The sequence below is a fragment of the Macaca thibetana genome, chromosome 1 (assembly GCF_024542745.1).
Source record: "Macaca thibetana thibetana isolate TM-01 chromosome 1, ASM2454274v1, whole genome shotgun sequence".
Taxonomy (NCBI): domain Eukaryota; kingdom Metazoa; phylum Chordata; class Mammalia; order Primates; family Cercopithecidae; genus Macaca; species Macaca thibetana.
Genome location: NC_065578.1, coordinates 19,693,174 through 19,715,916, shown reverse-complemented (window position 1 = coordinate 19,715,916; position 22,743 = coordinate 19,693,174). Strand labels below are relative to the sequence as shown.

Genomic DNA, 22,743 nt, shown 5'->3' with positions numbered 1-22,743 from the left:
TCCCGAGTAGCTGGGATTACAGGCTGTGCCACCATACCCGGGTAATTTCTGTATTTTTAGTAGATTGGGAGTTTCACCATGTTGGCCAGGCTGGTCTCAAATTCCTGGCCTCCAGTGATCTGCCCGCCTTGGCCTCCCAGAGGATTACAGACGTGAGCCACTGCGCCCAGCCTGTCACTTTTTTTTGTTTTTTTTTCAAGCTGGGGTCTTGCTCTGTTGCCCAGACTGGAGTATAGTGGCAAGATTGCGACTCGTGGCAACCTCAAACTCCTAGGCTCAAACAATCCTCCCACTGCAGCCTCCCAAGTAGCTGGGACTGCAGGAATGTGTCACCACATGCAGCTAATAGTTTTTAAGTTTTTTATAGAAACAATCTCCCTACATTGCCCAGACTGGTCTTTAACTCCTGGCCTCAAGTGATCCTCCTGCTTTGGCCACCCAGGTGTTGGAATTACAGGTGTGAACCACTGTGCCCAGTGTCATGTTGCCTTTCTACTCAAACATTCATGTCTTCCCAACCCCCTCACAGGTAAAAAATCAGTCTTTAGGGTTGGGTGTGGTGGCCCACACCTGTAATCCCAGCACTTTGGGAGTCTGAGGTGGGTGGATCACGAGGTCAGGAGTTCGAGACCATCCTGGCCAACATGGTGAAACCTCATCTCTACTAAGCATACAAAAATTAGCCGGGCGTGGTGGCACGTGCCTGTAATCCCAGCTACTCAGGAGGCTGAGGCAGGAGAATTGCTTGAACCCGGGAGGCAGAGGTTGCAGGGTTGCAGTGAGCCAAGATTGCGCCACTGCACTCCAGCCTGGGCGACAGAGCAAGACTCCGTCTCGGCGGGGAAACAAACACAAACAAACAAAAAAATCAATCTTTAAAAGTGCCTTTAAATACAAGGCACTACATTCCCTTGTATCTCTGACCTAAACTACTACTCTTCACTCCCTCACTGGTCTCACAGCCTTTCTGTTGCATTCCCTTTACCTGAATGGCTTTTTCCCCGTAAGCCACTTTGCCAGTTCCTTTACTTCCTTAAGTTTTTAGTCTAATATCATTACCAAAGATCTGCCTTGACTATTTTTATTATTGTTGTTACTTTGGCATATAAACAAGAGAAATGTATTTCTCACAGTTGTGCAGACTCGAAGTCTGAGATCAGGGTGCCAGCATGGCTGAGTTCTGTGAGGGCCTCTTCTGGGTTGCAGATTGTCTTCTTCTCATTGTATCTTCATATGACAGAAGGAGCCCTTAATACTTTCTTAAATGTTTTATCTTGGAAATTTTCAAACATGTACAAAGAAACATAGAGAACATTAACCATCATACTTAAATCATTCTTGTTGTTGTTGTTGTTGTTGTTGTTGTTGAGATGGAGTTTTGCTCGTTTCCCAGGCTGGAGTGCAGTGAGTGGCATGATCTTGGCTCACCGCAACCTCCACCTCCCGAGTTCAAGCGATTCTCCTGCCTCATCAACCTTCCAAGTAGCTGGAATTATAGGCATGCGCCACCACACCCAGCTAATTTTGTATTTTTTGGTACAGATGGGGTTTCTCCATGTTGGTCAGCCTGGTGTCGAACTCCCGACCTCAGGTGATCTGCCTGCCTCAGCCTCCCAAAGTGCTGGGATTCCAGGCATGAGCCACCTCACCCGGCCACTTAAATCATTCTTAACAAAATTAATAATTTATTATTATCTAGTACCCAGTCCGTGTTCAGGTGTCCCTAGTTGTCTCCAGAATGATATTTTACAGTTATTTTTACGAACATGGCCCACACGTTGTATTTGGTTGATAATGACCAACCAAAACCTCTCTGCCGGTCAGGTGCTGCGGTTCACATATGTAATCCCTGCACTTTGGGAGGCCGAAGCAGGAGGATCGCTTGAACCTACAAGTTCAAGACTAGGCTGGGCAACATAGTGGAACCCCCTCTGTACAAAAAAAATAACAAAAATTAGCTGGTGTAGTGTCATGTGCCTATAGTACCAACTACTCGGGAGGCTGAGGCAGCAGAAGGGTTACTTGAGCCTGGGAGATCGAGGCTGCAGTGAGCCGTGATCATACCACTGCGCTCCAGCCTGAGTGACACAGTGAGATCCTCTCTCAAAAAAAAAAAAAAAAAAAAGGGCCGAGTGTGGTGGCTCACGCCTGTAATCCCAGCTCTTTGGGAGGCCGAGGCAGGCGGATCATGAGGTCAGGAGATCGAGACAATCCTGGCTAACATGGTGAAACCCCGTCTATTAAAAATACAAAAAATTAGCTGGGCGTGGTGGCAGGCACCGGTAGTCCCAGCTACTCGGGAGGCTGAGGCAGGAGAATCACTTCAACCTGGGGGGGGGGTTGCAGTGAGCCAAGATCGCACCGCTGCACTCCAGCCTGGGCGATGAGCAAGACTCCATCTCAAAAAAAAGAAAAAACAAAAATGTTTAACTCATAGGGTTTGAGTTTCTTAGTCTGTGCTAAGCACTTAGAATAGTCCTTGGCACCTAGTAAATGTTCAACTAATATTATTCTTATTAGTCTCAGTACCAACTTCTCATAGTATGACCATCACACCATGCTAAACAGGATTCTAATATTTAAAGACATCATGTTTTTTGTTTTGTTTTGTTTTTTATTTTATTTTTTTTGAGACAGAGTCTTGCTCCGCTGTCCAGGCTGGATTGCAATGGCGCAGTCTCAACTCACTACAACCTCCGCCTCCTGGGTTCAAATGATTCTCCTGCTTCAGCCTCCTGAGTAGCTGGGACTACAGTTGCCTGACACCACACCCGGCTAATTTTTTTGTATTTTTGGTGGAGCCACGGTTTCGCTGTGTTGGCCAGGCTGGTCTCAAACTCCTGACGTTGTGATCCGCCAGCCTTGGCCTCCCAGAGTGTTGGGATTACAAGCATGAGCCACCATGCCTGGCCAAGACATTGGTTTTTTTTTTTTTTTTTTTTTTTTTTTTTTTTTTTTGAGACGGAGTCTCACTGTGTCGCCCAGGCTGGAGTGCAGTGGCCGGATCTCAGCTCACTGCAAGCTCTGCCTCCCGGGTTTTTACGCCATTCTCCTGCCTCAGCCTCCCGAGTAGCCGGGACTACAGGCGCCCGCCACCTCGCCCGGCTAGTTTTTTGTATTTTTTAGTAGAGACGGGGTTTCACCGTGTTAGCCAGGATGGTCTCGAACTCCTGATCTCGTGATCCGCCCGTCTCGGCCTCCCAAAGTGCTGGGATTACAGGCTTGAGCCACCGCGCCCGGCCTGGTTTTTTATATAACATGCAAGTTGCCTTCTTAATTTGGTAATAGTGATTTTTTTGCAACCTAGAAGAAGAACTGGACATATTGGGTACATAGAGACACTGAGTTGGCCTTGAAGAAGGTGTCTTTCGAAATTTTCTAGGTCTGTCATATGGCGTTAGAAGTCAAATGTTAAAATCTAATCTTCAGCCAGGCGTGGTGCCTCATGCCTGTAATCCCAGCATTTTGGGAGGCCTTAATGAGAGGATTGCTCGAGGCCAGGAGTTGAAGACCAGCCTGGGAAACATAGTGAGACTCCACCTCTACCAAAACAGCAACAACAACAACAACAAAACAATTTAGCCAAGCATAGTGGCACACACTTATACACCCAGCTAGTCCCAGCTACTTGGGAGCCCAAGGCAGGTGGATTGTGTGAGCCTAGGAGATTGAGGCTGCAGCTCGCCATGGTTTGCCACTGCACTGCATCTTGGGCAACAGCGAGACCCTGTATCCAAAAAAAAAAAAAAATCCTCATGTAAGATGTAACTCATACTCTGTTTTTGGCTTTTCTCTATTTACATCAAAAAGTGAGCACAGCCCAAGATGCAGTATTATACCCTATACTTTTCTCTAAACATACTAATGTATTTGGAGACCTCTTAGATTCTTAATTTTCAACTCTTAGTTATTTCAAGAGTTCTCTTGATTTTCTTAATTTCATGTATGCATTTCTGACAGGCCAGTGTTCACAGTTGGCCTCAGAGAATTCCAGAGTTGAATGAGACTTTTAAGATATCCATCCCTTGCTTGATTACTCAGTTTGATCATGGTTGTGGTCCAATGGCAACCAGTGGTGGGTGGGTTTTTGGAGTGTCTTGGCAATTTAGAAATTGGTTCTATATGGTATGAGATTCTGTATGTATAAATAATGACTTAGCTTCTTTACTTGAAAGAAAAGAGTACCTCTTATTAAGGATGCCAGCAATTTGTTACTACTTTTTTTCATTTTAACAAAGCTAATACATATACTAGTAATCAGAGGCTGGGCATGGTGGCTCCCGCCTGTAATCCCAGCACTTTCGGAGACCAAATTGGGCAGATCACCTGAGGTCAAGAGTTCGAGACCAGCCTGACCAACATGGATAAACCCCGTCTCTACTAAAAATACAAAATTAGCTGGGCGTGGTGGCGTATGCCTGTTATCCCCCAGCTACTTGAGAGGCTGAGGCAGGAGAATTGCTGAACCCGGGAAGTGGAGGTTGCAGTGAGCCAAGATTGTGCCATTGCACTCCAGCCTGGGCAACAAGAGTAAAGCTCCATCTCAAAAAAAATAATGATGATAATAATAGTAATCAGAACTCTAGATCTGGGAATAACCCTGTATCTATTTCTTTACATTTTTTTTTTTATTAATGTATTTATCACTGTTTTTTTGTTTGTTTGTTTTTCTTTGCAGGCCTCAGCTGTTGAAGAACGCTCTGCAGAGAGCAGTAGAGAGAGGCCAGTTAGAACAGATAACTGGCAAAGGTGCTTCAGGGACATTCCAGGTTAGAAATCAGAGGCCTGGTTGTGGAGAAGTGCTTTTTAAAGTTTTTGGTTTCAGGACCTCCTTCCTTATACTGTAAAAATTTATTGAGGAACCTCAAATAATTTTTGTTTATGTGGGTTGTATCTGTCAACATTTACTATGTTAGAAACTAACACTGAGGTCTGGGTGTGGTGGCTCACACCTGTAATCCCAGTACTTTGGGAGGCTGAGGCGGGTGGATCACCTGCGGTTGGGAGTTCGAGACCAGCCTGGTGAAACCCCGTTGTCTCTACTAAAAATATAAAAATGAGCTGGGCGTGGTGGCACGTGCCTGTAGTCCCAGCTACTTGGGAGGCTGAGACAGGAGAATCACTTGAATGCGGGAGGTGGAGGTTGCATTGAGCTGAGATCGCACCACTGTGCTCTAGCCTAGGTGACAGATTCCATCTCAAAAAAAAAAAAAAAGAAAACTGAGGAAAAATTTAAATATTTATTGATTTACTTTAAAATAATAGTAGAAAACCCATTACATGTTTACATAAATTACATATTTTTTAGTGAAAAATAACTGTCCTCCCCCTTCACCTCCCAGCCCTTTTTTTGAGACAGCGTTTCGCTCTGTTTCCCAGGCTGGAGTGCAGTGGCACAATCGCAGCTCACTGTAGCATCTATCTCCCAGGTTCAAGCGATCCTCCAGTGCCAGCCTCCCAAAGTGCTGGGATTGTATCTGTCTCCCCCAATTTTTTTTTTAATGAGAAGTCGTCAGGCACTGTTTACATTTTTGCAAATGTCTTTAACGTCTAGCATAACAGAAGACAGCTAGTATCTGTTCCAGCTTATTTCGGGTTACTTATTTGAAGAAAATCTAACCTCACACAGAAATACAGTTAGAAAATGATGGAATATTTTAAGATAACTTTCAGATAGTTGTAGAAATTATTATTTCATACTACACCAAAACTCAATAAATTGTTATTTTTTAGCAGCTTTATTGAGGTCGATTTACATGCCATATACAATTTAATTTATATAATTAACAGTTTATAACCCAGTGATTTTTAGTAACTTTATAGAGTTGTACAACTGTTACAGTCCAATTTTCGGACATTTCTGTCACCCAGAAAAGATCCCTTGTAACCATTTGCAGTCACTCCCTATTCCAAAAGCAACCTCAGGCAACCTCTAGTCTGTTCTCTGTCTGCACATGTGCATTTTCTTCATGTTTCATGTGGATAGAATCATGTACTATGTGATCTTCTGTGTCTGGCTTCTTTTACCTTGATGTTTTTGAGTTTTATCCACATTGCAGCATGTACCAGTACTTTCATTCTTTTTTATTGTCCAATAGTATTTCATTCTATGGATGTCACATTTTGTTTATCTATTCATGAGATGATGGTGGACATTTGGATTATTTCTACTTTTCAGCTAATTATGAATAATACTGCCTATGAACATTTATGTTCAAGTCTTTGTGTGGATATGTTTTCAGGACTTGCTGGGCCATATGGTAAATTTATGTTCTAAGAAACTGGCAGTGTTTATAAGGGCTCAAGTCATTTTGTTTTGTTTTGTTTTGTTTTGAGATAGGGTCTCACTCTGTCACCTAGGCTAGAGTGCAGTGGTGTGATCTCAGCTCACTGCAACCTCCACCTCCCTGGCTCAATTGATCCTCCCATCTTAGCCTCCCTAGTATATGGGATTATGGGACACCACCATGCCTGATTAATTTTTCTGTGTTTTATAGAAATGGGGTTTCGCCGTGTTGCCGAGGCTGCTCTTGAACTTCTGGGTTCAGTGAAGTAGTCTGCCTGCCTCAGCTTCCCGAGGTGTTGGAATTACAGGTGTGACCCACCTGACCAGGGCTCAATTTTCTCCATATCCTCTTCAACATTTGTTACTTTTTTTTATTATAGCCATACTAGTGGATATAGGGTATCTCATTGTAGTTTTGATTGGCATTTCCCTAATAGTTACTGATGTTGAGCATCTCTTGTGCTTAAGGCCATTTGTTTATTTTCTGTAGTGAAATGTGTATTCAGATCTTTTGCCCATTTTTAAAATGGAGTTATTCGCTATAAGAATTCATTACTCTAGATATAAAGTCCCATCAAGTTTTTTCTCCTGTGACTTTCTCAGTAGTATCTTTTGAAGTGTTTAATTTTTGATGAAGTCCTATTTATCATTTTTAAAAATTGCTTTTGCAGTTTTATGGTTATCTAAGAAACATTGCCTAAGTAAATTTACTCCTATGTTTTGGAGTTTTATAGTTTTGACTTTTAAATTTAGGTCTGTGATCTATATTGTTTTGTTTATAGTGTGAGGTAAGGATATAATTTATCTTTTTGCATGTGGGTATCTGATCATCCTAGCACCTTTTATTGAAAAGACTGTCCCTTCCCTATTGAATTGCCTTGGCATCTTATGAAAATCAATTGACCATAAATACAAGGGTTTATTTCTGGATTCTGAGTTCTCTTTTGTTGTTCTATATGTGTATCCTTCATGCCAGTACTCCACTGTCTTATTGGCTGTAGCTTTATAGTGAATTTTGAAATTTGGAATTATAAGCCCTCTAACTTTTTCAGGAATGTTTTGACTATGCTGGGTCCTGTACAGTTCCATACAAATTGTCCATTTCTGCCAAAAAACAAACAGCTGGAGTTTTAGTAGGAATTGCATTGAACCTATAGATCAATTTGGGGAGACTCACTATCTTTACAATGTTGAGTTTTCCAATCCATGACACAGAAGGTCTCTTTATTTAATTTCTCTCAGTAGTCTTTTGTAGTTTTCAGTGTATGAGTCTTGAATTTTTTTTGTTAAATTTATTGCCAAGTATTTTATTCTTTTTCCATGCCGTCATGAGTGGTGGAAGTGTTTTCTAATTTTCGTTTTCAGGTTGTTAGTGCTAACCTATAGAAGTACAATTGATTTGTCCATTGCTCTTGTGTCCTTCACCCTTGCTAAACTCATCAGTTGTAGTAGTTTCTTTGTGAATTCCATACAGTTTTCTATATACAGGATCCGTTATCTGCAAATAAAGAGCATTTTACTTCTTCCTTTCCAGTCTGGATGTCTTTTACTTCTTCTGATTGCCTGATTGCTCTAGATTAACCTCCATTACAGTGTTGAATAGAAGTAGTAACAGCAGACATCTTTGCCTTGTTCCACATCCTGGAGAGAAAACATTCAGTCTTTCACAAGTTAGCTGTAGGTTTTTCATAGATGCCTATTGTCAGGTTCAGCAAGTTCCCTTCTATGCTACTAGTTTCCTGGGAGTTTTTTTTTTTTGTCATGAATGGCTGTTGGATTTGTCAAGTGCTTTTTCAGTGTCTGTTGAGATGATTGTGTGGTTTGTGTCCTTTGTTCATATGGTCTGTTAACATTATTTGTTTTGTGGTAAATTCTTTAAAGTTTAGTTGCCATGTGGAACCTGAAACCATAATCAGTGAATTTCTTGGACTATGTTACCTTAAAATTTATTGAACTTTGAATAGATATTTTAATCCAACATAATTTTGTAGCACAATACATTGGTCATTTGAAAAACAGTGGCTCGCAGTTATGTAGATTTTCCAAATGTTGGCATTTCATTATATACGATAACAAAAATCACAGTCATTGGTATCGGCCACTGATCTTACAAGAACAGTATTTAAGTATTGGGAAAATAACAAACTCACAGTGATAGATACAAGTTTTTCAGAATTTAAATTTTCTCTTGAAAGTTTGAATTTTATCATTGGCAACAAATACTATTGTTTTTTGACATGGCCGGCTCTTAGTTCATTTTCAAGATACTGTCTACCTCATAACCAGTAGGTTAGCTGTCAGTTATTTTTTCAAGTAAAGTATTCCAGGCTGGGCGCGGTGGCTCACACCTGTAATCCCAGCACTTTGGGAGGCTGAGGCCAGCGAATCACGAGGTCAGGAGATCGAGACCATCCTGGCTAACATGGTGAAACCCAGTCTCTAGTAAAAATACAAAAAATTATCTGGGCATGGTGGCACACACCTGCAATCCCAGCTACTTGGGAGGCTGAGGCAGGAGAATCGCTTGAACCCGGGAGGCGGAGGTTGCAGTGAGCCGAGATCACACCACTGTACTGCCTCCAGCCTGGGTGACAGAATGAGACTCCGTCTCAAAAAAAAAAAGTGTTCGAAGAAAAGTGCAGCTAATCCAGCTCATAACTCTAACAATTACACAAGTGCTTTTCCTGGATACCATCATGTCTGCATATGTAGCAGATACGGATTATGTGTTCTTCCTGTTTCATCACATAAAATATTCTAAAGACACATATTCAGAAGTTGAGATAATTTTTAGAACTTTATCAGGGGCATTCTAAGTGAGTTGGTGCTCTTTTTTAAAACCATAAGTACATAGCAGTAAAGAAGACAATAACCACATTTTTGTGCCTCTGCCTTTATCTGTGGTAAGCTGACAGCAGTTTTACTCACCATTGCTTCTGCACCATCAGTGCAAATGTCAAAATAGCGAAAAGGCCAGGTGTGGTGACTCACACCTGTAATCCTAGCACTTTGGGATGCCCAGGCGGGCGGTTTACTTGGTCAGGAGTTTGAGGCCAGCCTGGCCAACATGGTGAAACCCCGTCTCTACTAAGAATACAAAAATTAGCCAGGTGTGGTGGCGGGTGCCTGTAGTCCCAGCTACTCTGGAGAAAGATGCAGGAGAAGCTCTTGAATTCGAGAGGCGGAGGTTGCAGTGAGCCCAGACCACGCCATTGCACAACAGAGTGAAACTCTGTCTCAAAAAAAAAAAAAGACAGTGAAAAAGCAAATCACATTTTAAGTTTTTGTTTGTTTTTTGAGATGGAGTCTTGCTGCAATGAGTACAGTGGCTTGATCTCGGCTCACTGCAACCTCCACCTCTGAGGTTCAAGCGATTCTCCTGCCCCAGCCTCCCAAGTAGGTGGGATTACAGGCATGTACCACCACACCCGGCTAATTTTTGTATTTTTGGTAGAGACAGGGTTTCACCATGTTGGCCAGGCTGGTCTTGAGCTCCTGACCTCAGGTGATCCACCTGTCTCAGCCTCCCAAAGTGCTGGGGTTACAGGCATGAGCCACCACGTCTGGCCTATCTTAGTTTTATTATACGAATAGTTTTGATTTTGCAGATCCTCTGAAAGGGTCTCAGGAACCCAGACGGTTGTAACCAGGCCATTCTTTAAGAACCACTAACCAGTTTTGTAGAGCATTTCTGGTTTTCTCCTTTTCCCTTTTTGCGTATTATTGCTAACCTTTGTTCCCACACCTTTCATTTTCAAAGTATGCTGTGTAATTTTCTTTTGTATGATACTCTTTTTTTTTTTTTTTTTTTTTTTTTAGTTTATTTATTTATTTATTTTTAGAGACAGAGTCTTGCTCTGTCACTCAAACTGGAGTATAATGATGTAATCATAGCTCACTGTAGCCTCAACTTTCTGGGCTTAAGCCATCCTCCCGCCTCAGCCTTTCATGTAGGTAGGACTACAGGCACGCCACCATTCATAGCTAGTTTTTTAATTTTTAGTAGACAGAAGGTCTTGCCATGTTGCCCAGTTTGGTCTTGATCTCTTGGCCTCAAGCAGTCCTCCCCCATTAGCCTCCCAAAGTACTGGGATTACTGTGCTCCCTGATACCCTCAATATTTATCAAAATTTTTCATTGCTATTTTCCTCATAGGATTAAAAGGGCTATTTATTATTTTTTATAACTACAGCTGACCCTTGAACAACATAGGGGTTAAAGGTGCAGATCCCCCATGCATTAAAAAAATTTCATACATAACTTTAGATTCCCAGCAAACTTGACTCTTAATAGCCTACTGTTGACCGGAAGCCTTACAGTTAATACACATTTTGTGTGTTGTATGTATGATATAATGTACTCTTACAATAAAGCTAGAGAAAAGAAAATATTATTGAGAAAATCATAAGAAAGAGGAAATATGGCCAGCCACGGTGGCTCACACCTGTAATCCCAGCACTTCGGGAGGCCGAGGCAGGCGGATCTCCTAAGGTCTGGAGTTCAAGACCAGCCTGGCCAACATGGTAAAACCATGTCTCTACTAAAAATAAAAAAATGAGCCAAGCCTGGTGGTGGATACCTGTAATCCCAGCTACTTGGGAAGTTGAGGCAGGAGAATTGCTTGAACCCAGGAGACAGAGGTTGCAGTGAGCCGAGACCACGCCATTGCAATCCAGCCTGGATGACAGAGCAAGACTCCATCTCAAAAAAAAAAAAAAAAGAAAGAAAAGAATATATTTACTCTTCATTAAGTGGAAGTGGATGATCGTAAATGTCTTTATCCTTGTCATCTTCGAGTTAAGTAGGCTGAGGAGGACAAGGAGGTATTGGTCTTGCTGTCTTGGGGTGGCAGGCAGAGGCAGAAGAAAATCCACATATAAGTGGACCAGCACAGATAAAACTGTGTTGTGTTCAAGGGTCAGATGTACTTCATTTTTCAGATTCAGAAAAGTGAAATATTCTCAAATAAAATAATGTTTATTTATTTATTTATTTATTTTTAGAATCTTGCTCTGTCGCCGAGGCTGGAGTTCACTGGCATGATTTCGGCACACTGCAACCTCCGCCTCTTGGGTTCAAGTGATTCTCCTGCCCCAGCCTCCCAAGTAGCTGGGACCACAGGCACTTGCCACCAAACCTGGCTGCTATTATTTATTTATTTTTTTTTTTTGTATTTTTAGTAGAAACAGGTTTTCGCCGTGTTGGCCAGGGTGGTCTCGAACTCCTGGCCTTAAGTGATCTGCCTGCCTGTTCCTCCCAAAGTGCTGGGACTATAGGTGTGAGCACCCAGCCAAAAGAATCTTAATTTTTAGGGACCTAACTGGTTAACCTGCTTATTGGGGTACAGTTGTCGGTATCTTTGGGTTAGGTTGGCTATCGTTTTAGGGTGGATGGAGGGTAGATGGAAGAAGAAAATATCCATAGGAGGGTTGGGACTTCTCAGTTAGATTGAATACCTGTTGAATGGGAAGAGAAAGTCCCTAAGCTGACAATTTATTGTAAAACATATCTGTGCTAATAATGCAGGAACTCCGACCCACCTGGTGCAGAGGAGTCTTGTCTTGACCTGCTTTGGGAGAGTGTTGTCTTGATGCTTTTCTCTTCCTCCTTGGAAAACAGCTGAAGAAATCAGGGGAGAAACCCCTGCTTGGTGGAAGCCTGATGGAATATGCAATCTTGTCTGCTATTGCTGCCATGAATGAGCCGAAGACCTGCTCTACCACTGCTCTGAAGAAATACGTCCTAGAGAATCACCCAGGAACCAATTCTAACTATCAAAGTAAGACTCAGTTGTATATATTTAACTGGGATTAGGAGAATTTTCTTTTGAAAAAACTATAGAAGTCCAGGTGCTGTGACTCATGCCTGTAATCCCAGCACTTTGGGAGGCTGAGGTGGGCGGATCACGAGGTAGGGAGTTCGAGACCAGTCTGGCCAACATAGTGAAACTCCATCGCTACTTAAAATACAAAAAAATTAGCAGGGTGTGGTAGTTGTGCGCCTGTAGTCCCAGCTACTCGGGAGGCTGAGGCAGGAGAAACGCATGAACCCAGGAAGCAGAGGTTGCAGTGAGCTGAGATCACACCATTGCATTCCAGTCTGGGCGACAGTTGCAAGACTGTGTCTCAAAACAAAAAAAAAAAAAAAAAAGAAAAAAACATAGAGATCATGCTATTAATGTCAAAGTATTAACTACTGACTGTGAAAACCAAGAGGGAACAGCCTTACAAATTTAATATTTACAAAAAGAAAAATAATCAAAACTGAATTCTTAATTTAAAGCATATCCTTGTACGAAGTCGATTTTACTTTACTGTAAATTTTATTTTTTTAACTGATTTTATTTTTCTGATTTTTATTGTAATTCAGATAAATCTCTGGGTTCAAAACAACTCTAAATTATAGTATATTTTTTCCTACTTCTGGATGTTCACCAAAAACATCTAATTTTACTTTGAAACAAAGCCAGGATTTTAGAATACTTACTACTTACATTAGTTCTTATTAACCTAAGCCCCACAACAGAAAATACTTTATTTCAGTAAAGTATATTTACTCTAGGAGGTGGTGATTTGAGATGAGACACCCTGCCTTATCAGCATTATCATGTATGGATTGGTGAGACTGGGTGACTTCTCAATGAACTATTAGAAGAGACACAATGTTGTAGGGTGAGGGATATGGAAATTAAGTAACAGAAGAAGGCAATCCAGAATATATTATTGTAAATTAAAAGGTAATTTTGAAGTCTTTTTTTTTATTTAGACGGAGTCTCACTCTGTTGCCCAGGCTGGGGAGCGTAGTGGTGCGATCTCTGCTCACTGCATATTTCGCCTCTCCTGGGTTCACGCCATTCTCCTGCCTCCACCTCCTGAGAAGCTGGGACTACAGGCATCTTTAACACACCCAGCTAATTTTTTTTTGTTTGTTTTTGTTTTGTTTCTGTTTTTTTTGGTAGAGTCAGGGTTTCACCGTGTTAGCCAGGATGATCTCGATCTCCTCACCTCATGATCTGCGCCACCTTGGCCTCCCAAAGTGCTAGGATTACAGGCATGAGCCACCACGCCCGGCCTATTTCATGATTTTCTGTTTGCCAAATGTTTTAAGAGAAGATGAATTTGGTTAACAAGCCTTTCAGTTTCATTGATATTTGCAGCTGTTTTTTGGATACTGGATCACCATAAAATATATTTTGGATGTGTCTCTGTAAGGAAGATGAGAATAAAGGACTTCAGGAACCATGATACTGTTTTGTTACTGTTTACTGACTTATGAATAATTCGTTCTGTTCCTCTTTATAAGATATTCTCCTAGATGATTATCAATACCTATAGGTAGATGTTTAAATGAATGGAAATAATTAAATATTTAATTTTAGGTCTGCTGTTTATGTGCTACCTTAGAGCAAGTCACTTAACTACTTTGAGCTCAAGTCACTTAACCACTCTGGAGTTTTTTCTTTTCTATGAAATAAGGTATTTGACTCAATGGTCTCTAATGTCTCTTTTCATTATAACTCTTGCCAGGTATGGTGGCTCATACCTGGAGTCCCAGCTGTTTGGGGGGCCAAGGTGGGAGTATTGCTTGAGCCCAGGAGTTTGAGACCAGCCTGGGCAACGTAGTGAGACTTTGTCTCTATATTTTGCAAAATTTTTAAATATATATATGTATGTATGTATATAATTTAACTCTTGCCAAACTTATAGGCATTAAATAAATGTTTAATGAATTAAATACCTTTGAACACATAGGATTCGCTTAGTGTTTGTCAATTACTATATGTGACAGGATATTAAATTGATGGGCATCTGTTTGTGGTTGAGGGGTTGAGGAAATTATCTGAATAACTAGATAACTTTCATTTCTGAATTTTTTTGTTTAGTGCATTTGCTGAAAAAAACCCTGCAGAAATGCGAAAAGAATGGGTGGATGGAACAGATCTCTGGGAAAGGGTTCAGTGGCACCTTCCAGCTCTGTTTTCCCTATTATCCCAGGTGAGCACTTAGCCTATAATAGATCACTGTAAATTTATAATCTGATTCTAAGTTACACATTTAGTTTAATTTATTTTACCCTCATTACTGTTTTAGTGAACTGGAAATACAGTCATCCTTTGTTATGTGTGGGGCATTGGTTACAGAACTGCTCGCATACCCAAATGCACATGTATTCAGCCCTGTGGAATCCATGTATCTGAAAAGTCTGTCCTCCTTGTATGCAGGCTTTGCATCCTGTGAATGTTATATTTCTGATCTGTGTCTGGTTGAAAAAAAAGTCCACGTATAAAGTGGACTCATGCGTTTCAAACCTGTGTTGTTCAGAGGTCAACTGTATTTGAAAATAAAGATGACTTAAGGCAGTATTATTTTGGAGTAAAAGGTTTTTGTTTAAAAATAGGGATTTTAGCCAGGCATCAGATTATTTGAGATCCTTGGATGGTCACTTTGATATTCATTCCTCCTTTATCAAGTAAATGATAATGACAGATTCTTAGAGGATTATGAGTGAGTTTTTGTTTTTGTTTTTTGAGACAGGGTCTCACTCTGTCGCCCAGGCTGGAGTAGTGGTATAATCTCAGCTCACTGCAACCTCCGCCTCCTGAGCTCAAGTGATCCTCCCACCTCAGTCTCCCACGTAGCTGAGACTACAGATGTGTGCCACCACACCCGGCTAATTTTTGTGTTTTTTGTAGAGATGGGGTCTCGCCATGTTATCCAGGCTGGCCTTGATCTCCTGGGCTCAAGCATTCCTCCCGCCTCAGCCTCCCAAAGTGATGGGATTATATGTATAAGTTTTAATTGTCCAATACCAAGTGGGGAGAACATTGACTGTTTCCAAGAATCTTAACTCTGCCTTCATACTGTAGAGACAGGGACACTTTTACTTGAAAATTTGTCTCTTGCAAATACCTTATTTATTCTTTGAAACAAAAAAATGTATTGAGCACCTCCTGTGGTCCAAGCATTGTTTCATGCACCGGTGTTAAAGCCTTTTGATTTCCAGTAAAGTTCATAACATATACCACTAAGACCCTGTTTTAGCAAGACTATTGTGTAACTTTCTTATATTTTTCTGTACAAACATAAGTTACTTGGCTGAATACATATTATATGAATTTTTCAAACATTAAATTAAATTCCCAAAGTCACACATACAAAATGTTACATTCTGCCAGGTGTAGTGGGATGCACTTGTAGTCCTAGCTACTTGGGAAGGTGAGGTGGGAGGATCCCTTGAGCCTAGGAATTTGATTCCAGCCTGAGCAACATAGCAAGACCCTGTGTCTGAAAAAAAGAAACACACACACATATATGTATGTATATATGTTATTTAAGGACATGTTAATCAAAGGAATCAAGGTTTATACCACCAAGGACAAAAAAGAGTTTAGGAGATCCTTGCTGAATTTCTGTAAAGCTTTGAAGAGATTTAGGCCTTTGAGGTCTTCTGTTAAGACTTGGAGGTCTTTTGCCAGTATTTATTATGAGGCTGAAGTGTGTATTCCATGCAGACTGTTCATTGCTGTGTACTCATTGGCTAATACAGTGCCAGACACATATTAGGGGTTTAAGTAGTTGTTGACTAAATAAATGATTATGGGTTAATTTTATTAAATAGTGGGTATAGAATTAGGCATGGTACAGGACTTTTATAGATTTGGCATAACTTTATATGTATGTTCAAAATACGGTAAATTGTAACCTGATACATGTAACCTAACTTGACATTTTTGGGAAGGGTGGGAAGAAGTGGGAAATGTCCAGGTAAGAGCATCTAGGTTCACATTATTTTTCTTGTCTTATATGGGACTTGTGTTTTAATCTAATTTTTCCCCCATAGCCCAGGAGTTCTATTTCCGAAGAAAGAGCCAGACGATTCTAGAGATGAGGATGAGGATGAAGATGAGTCATCAGAAGAAGACTCTGAGGATGAAGAGCCGCCACCTAAGAGAAGGTGAAAACCCCTTGTGGGGAGGACACTAAATACCTCAGAGCTGAAAAATAGTACTATAGGAGGGGCTGAAGCTAAAAAGTGTTTCAGAAACTCAGGACCCCTCTCAAGTTCTTTATATAAATTTGGATTGATCTTCTCTCTTGAAAATCAAGGGCTCCAAACTTTTAGGGCAAGGCTGTGTGTATCCCCAGTTTAGTTATTCAAAGAAAAATAATTCCACATTTCCCTAGGAAAAACGTCATGAAATTATGTCTAGACTTCATGAATTGGTTGAATTTTATTTTAGTAAAATCTCTAGTAAAAAAATTGTCACATTCCTATTCTTAACATAAGTGACCGCTTCATATGCCATTTCTCTCTCTCTCTTTTTTTTTTTTTTTTTAGACAGAGTCTCGCTCTGTCGCCCAGGCTGGAGTGCAGTGGCCGGATCTCAGCTCACTGCAAGCTCCGCCTCCCGGGTTTACGCCATTCTCCTGCCTCAGCCTCCAGAGTAGCCGGGACTACAGGCGCCCGCCACCTCGCCCAGCTAGTTTTTTGTATTTTTTAGTAGAGACTGGGTTTCACCGTGTTAGCCAGGATGGTCTCGATCTCCTGACCTCGTGATCCACCCGTCTCGGCCTCCCAGAGTGCTGGGTTTACAGGCGTGAGCCACCGTGCCTGGCCTGCCATTTCTCTTTAGAAAGCTTCTGGTTGTCCCAAGAAAACAAATTTCTTAAGAAGTGATGGTCTTTGCTCTTTGGTTCTCACAGGTTGCAGAAGAAAACCCCAGCCAAGTCCCCAGGGAAGGCCACGTCTGTGAAGCAGAGAGGGTCCAAACCTACACCTAAAGTCTCAGCTGCCCAGCGGGGGAAAGCTAGGCCCTTGCCCAAGAAAGCCCCTCCTAAGGCCAAAACTCCTGCCAAGAAAGCCAGACCCTCACCCACAGTCATCAAGAAACCTAGTGGTGGCTCCTCAAAGAAGCCTGCAACCAGTGCAAGAAAGGAAGTAAAATTGCCGGGCAAGGGTAAATCCACCATGAAGAAGTCTTTCAGAGTGAAAAAGTAAATTTTATAGGAAAAAAGGGTATCATGATGAAATTCAAAATCTTATTTTCTAAGGTCAGTGTGCATTTGTTTAGTTTTGATGCTTTTCAAATTACATTATTTTCCTCCCCTATGAACATTGTGGGGAGGGACTATAAATAAACCAGTGTAGGCATTTGCTAGCTTTAGGTGCTTTTCTTGGTGCCTGCCCTTTTCCTTGTTCATTTTAATTTCTGCAATAATCCTGGACTTTCCTCAACTATGTAATCTATACTTGTCCTTTTTTGCCCCCTCCCCCAACCCCTATTGTTTTTATGGTCAGCTTTGCCTTTTTTTTTTCCTTCCAATTTTATCTGAACAGTTGCAACGATTTTTATATTTGTAGAAAGCATCAAGAATGGTATGTCAGTCAGGTCCTGGAAGTAAAATGGAGGTGAAATATAGCACTGACTGAATTGTAAAGCCTCCTGCCTGGAAACTTCAGTGATAGCTGTAATAATTAATCTTATTTATAAAAGCCACTCCACTAACCTTTTCTCTCCAACTATAAACACAGAGACAGCTTTGGGAATAAGCCAAAAACAGTGTGATCTCATTAGATTTTGAAGATATATGACTTCTTTGGGTTAGTTTCCATATTGATCAATTTCCATGTATTTTTCACTGGCCCAAAGTATTGCATTCCCTTAACAGCAAGCACAAGTTCTCTATATCACTTGTTTTTGTTGTTGTTGTTGTTATTGTTATTTTGAGACAGAGTCTTGCTCACGTGCCCTGGAGTGCAGTGGCACAATCTTGGCTCACTGCAACCTCCGCCTCCTGGGTTCAAGCAATTCTCCTGCTTCAGCCTGCCAAGTAGCTGGGATTACAGGTGTGCACCACCACGCCTGGCAATTTATTTGTATTTTTAGTAGAAATGGGGTTTCACCGTGTTGGTCAGGCTGGTCTCGAACTCCTGACCTCAGGTGATCCACCTCCCAAAGTGCTGGGATTACAGGAGTGAGCCACCATGCCCGGCCTATCCCACTTGGTTTTTGACTGAAGGGGAAGTATAGAAATATGTTGATTTGTGATTTCTGGTGTCACCTGTGTTACCAAAAACCAAAACAAATTTTTTTTTTTTTTTTTTTTTTTTTTTTGAGACAGAGTCTCGCTCTGTCACCCAGGCTGGAATGCAGTGGCATGATTTTGGCTTACTGCAACCTCCGCCTCCCAGATTCAAGCAATTCTCCTGCCTCAGCCTCCCGAATTGGGACTACAGGCGCGTGCCACCACGCCCAGCTAATTTTTTGTATTTTTAGTAGAGATGGGGTTTTACCATGTTAGCCAGGATGGTCTCGATCACCTGACCTCATGATCTGCCCACCTCAGCCTCCCACAATCCTGGGATTATAGATGTGAGCCACTGTTCCCAGCCCAAATCTTCTTGATCATACGTTTAAATATATTTTTTAATATTGGGAGCATGAGTTGTCACTTCTTGTTTGCCTTTTTTATAAGGCAATATTGGAGAGTTACATCATTGCTAATGTAGAAATGTTAAGTGGAAAAATATACAGTTTGGTAAAATAGATTCCACATTTATTTGTGGGTTTTTTCCCCTCCTTTCTTTCCACAGCACTTTTGATATCAAGCAAGTGGCTTCCTTTTTGAGATATTAAAAAAAAAAAAAGGAAGAAAAGTAAATGAAGCCCAACTACCTAACCCTTTCTTATTTGTATTTGTTTTAGTATTGTGAAGTTGTGTTAAATAGTACTAGCTAGAAATACCAATTTCTGGTTATCATTTCTCTTCCCTGTGGCACTTGACATTTTAATTGTCTTAAACTTTTTGAAGTACATCTTCTGGCCCCTTGAGTACTGCCAGAGGCAAAAGATGTTTGTTTCTTACTCATTCCACTTTTGTCTCCTGGGATCCCTTCTGTAGCCTAAAGTATGGCTGGGAAATGGACTTGAGAAGATTGGCTTGAATTAGATCATGATCATGTGTGATCCCATCATGAGTTCATTGGAATTTGTGTTGCATGTAAGGCAATCTTTCCTGTTGTAAATCTTCCTTTTTTTATGTACATATATTTTGAAAAATATGAATAAACATGAAATTTTAAAAGCTGCTGAACCGTAGCTTATATTTAAAGGTTTTGAGTATAGTATGTCTTCAGAAGTAGATAAGTGCTAAGTGTCACCCTCACTTCAAGTCTTTTCTACTCCTTGAAATGAACACCATCATTTTCCTTTTTAAATACAAGCTCCAGTTCATGTGCTTTGGAATTCTTAGAGATGGTAAATGATGTTTCCAGATACATTGAATGCTAATTACTTAGTGAATCAAAGGTTTAAAAAATCATTTTGTGTTTTATTAAGGACTGCTTTCAAGATCATAGAGTACAATCTTTCATGTTCAATAAATGTTCAATGTTCAGATAAGTCCTTGGACTAGAAAAAATTAACAGTACTGCAGCAGAAGATAACAGATAAACCCTAGATATCAAATTCTAGAAAGAAATTGTAGTAATTTCTCTTGTGCTCTCTAGCAAGTAATGATTCTTAATAGTATGGATGTTAGGTACCTGTGCTCAGAATTCTATACTCTTCTGGAATCAAAAGTTGGGAGATTTTGGTTGGTTTCTTTGCTTTATGATACTGCTTTTTAAAAGACTGAGTAATCACCTGGTGGCTGTATTGCACACCAGGCACTTAAGCACAGGCTGAGAAGTTTAGAACATTTAAAGTTTCTTCCAACTCTAACATTCTGTTAACTATAAGGACAGTTTGTTTCAACATATGTAAAGGGAAAAAACAGGAGGGTCATTGCACTCTTCCACGAACATCCACAGCTGTCAAAGACATACACCTTACTTACATTGAGATAAAAGAATGTTTGATTTTTCCCTTCCAGGCATTCCAAAGGAGCAGAACACGTTTATAGTTTTTATTTCTCTGTTCAGAAAGGGGAACAACAAACCCCAGAGGTAATCCCAGAAATCTCTAGCATGGATCAATAGCTTCAGTACTCTGTTGGTGGCTTAGTGACCTCATTTAGAGTGTTTCATACACTCTGAAACTACCTACAAGCTACCTTTGATAAATGAGTCTCAGAAAGTGCTGGGAGAGAGATTGTTGGCTTTTTTTTTTTTTTGAGACGCGTCTTGCTTTGTCGCCCGGGCTGGGGTGCAGTGGCGTGATCTCGGCTCACTGCAAGCTCCGCCTCCTGGGTTCACACCATTCTCCTGCCTCAGCCTCCGAGTAGCTGGGACTACAGGCACCTGCTACCACGCCCGGCTAATTTTTGTATTTTTAGTAGAGACGGGGTTTCACCGTGTTAACCAGGATGGTCTCCATCTCCTGACCTCGTGATCTGCCCACCTCGGCCTCCCAAAGTGCTGCGATTACAGGCGTGAGCCACCACGCCCGGCCAATTGTTGGCTTCTTAACCTAAAAATGAGGAAGAAAAGACACCATTGCTGCGAAATGTGGAGACCTTTCCTTAGCACTGACGCAAGCATTCATTGCAGATGGATTCTGATTAACCATCCACATGGACTTAATTAAAGGCAACCTGATCCTGTATGAATCTTAGGAAACAGGTGTATGTTTTAATCATGTCTTTTGGGTATAATTAACAGGAAAATGACATGAAAACAAAACTAAACAATATGCTAATATCTTTTGACATTTGTTTTTTCTTCATTCCTGTTTTTCCAAATTTTGTTAGCCCTTGTCAAGGTTTGCTAACCAATTCTTAATACTTACTTTAAAGAGCCTATGAAATTATTCTGTCAGGCTGTGATCCTCTTGCCATCTTGATACGTCATGAGAACGAAGCTCACCACCCATATTCATTAAATACTGCATTTAACTAAGAGAAACTAAAAATTTAGGATTATAGTTAAGGTCTCCTATTTTTGGAACCTGATTAATTTATCTTTCTTTGGATTAAGCAAAAATTCTAATTTTAGCTATGAAAGAAGAGAAATTCTATTCTTAATTGGAAAAGACCATTAAACTGTTTCCCCAGAGGTTCTGGTTGACATTACTCTCTAGCATGTAGATTTTGCTTTTGCATTTTCATGGTGGAACAGATGGTCACTCACTTCTGCAGAGCCAAAGCCAAGGAACCAGAACTGTTGAAGCTCTTGGCTTAGGAACCACTTGACAAAGATTTGTTTAGAAGCCATTACAGATGGCTAAACAGTACCCCTATTCAGCTACATTATTTTCTTTTTTAAAGAAATTAATCTCTATCATCTTTATAGCTGTATTCTTTTACTTATTTTTTTGAAATGGAGTTTGCTGTGTCACTAAGGCTGCAGTGCAGTGGTATGATCTTGGCTCACTGCGGCTTCGAACTTCTGTGCTCCAGCAGTTCTCCCCATCTCAGCCTCCCAAGTAGCTGGGACTACAGGCAAGCTAAGAAATGCCTGGCTAATTTGTCTTTTCTAGAGACAGGGCCTCATTATTTTGCCCAGGCTGGTCTTGAACTCCTGGCCTCACACGGTCTTCCCACCTGGGCTTTCCAAAGTGCCAGAATTACACGTGTGAGTCACCATACCTGGCCCTATTCTTTCTTCTGTTCTTTTCCACAAGATTGCTAATTTCAGTGGCTTTTTTCCTGTTGGAAAAACTTTCTACCTTTGATGATTTAATTTTATCAACTTTTTGATTGTTTTAACTGTTCTTAATTCTGTCTTGTCAACCACTGGTATGGCAAAGGAGGCCTCAACAGGCTGAAGCAATTTTCCTCAAAAATTACAACTCTTTTTTTCTCCTGATATTGTATATAATGTATAATTAACACTGTTCACTATCAAATCTTTGCTTGGCAAAACAGAACTCTGTGGTGCCTAGAGTATGTCTCATAAAGTATAGTCTGGCTTATTAATGTAACTAGTAATAGTCATAACACCTAACACTAGCTGAGCTTCTTCCACATCAGGCTCTGTTCAGATATTATTTTTATTTTATTTTTGAGATAGAGTCTCGCCCTTTCACCCAGGCTGGAGTGAAGTGGTGGGGTCTTGGCTCACTGCAGCCCCTGCCTCCCTGGTTCAAGCAATCCTCCTGCCTCAGCCTCCTGAGTAGCTGGGACTACAGGCATGTGCCACCACACCCAGCTAATTTTTGTATTTTTAGTAGAGATGGCGTTTCACCAGGTTGGCCAGGCTGATTACGAATTCCTGACCTCAGTTGATCCTCCTGCCTTGGCCTCACAAAGTGTTGGAATTACAGGTATGAGCCACTGCGCCCAGCCAAGCACATGTTTAAGAGAGCAGAGGGCTTGGACGGCCGGGCGCGGTGGCTCAAGCCTGTAATCCCAGCACTTTGGGAGGCCAAGATGGGCGGATCACGAGGTCGGGAGATCGAGACCATCCTGGCTAACACGGTGAAACCCCGTCTCTACTAAAAAAAATACAAAAAACTAGCCGGGCGCGGTGGCGGGCGCCTGTAGTCCCAGCTACTCGGGAGGCTGAGGCAGGAGAAT

General features: G+C 41.2%; 1 protein-coding gene across 6 annotated transcripts in view; it reads left to right on the top strand.

Moving 5' to 3' along the window:
- The window catches only part of HP1BP3 (heterochromatin protein 1 binding protein 3), a 46,884-nt gene extending 27,510 nt beyond the window's left edge, over positions 1-19,374 (top strand). For all 6 annotated transcript variants that reach the window (XM_050791436.1, XM_050791429.1, XM_050791407.1 and 3 more), the window contains 5 exons: positions 4,679-4,769; positions 11,906-12,065; positions 14,169-14,280; positions 16,127-16,240; positions 16,990-19,374. In XM_050791436.1, coding sequence (XP_050647393.1) covers positions 4,679-4,769; positions 11,906-12,065; positions 14,169-14,280; positions 16,127-16,240; positions 16,990-17,284 — 772 coding nt within the window. In that variant the 3' untranslated portion in view covers positions 17,285-19,374. The remainder of the gene's footprint in view (positions 1-4,678; positions 4,770-11,905; positions 12,066-14,168; positions 14,281-16,126; positions 16,241-16,989) is intronic.
- The last annotated feature ends 3,369 nt before the right edge of the window (positions 19,375-22,743 follow it).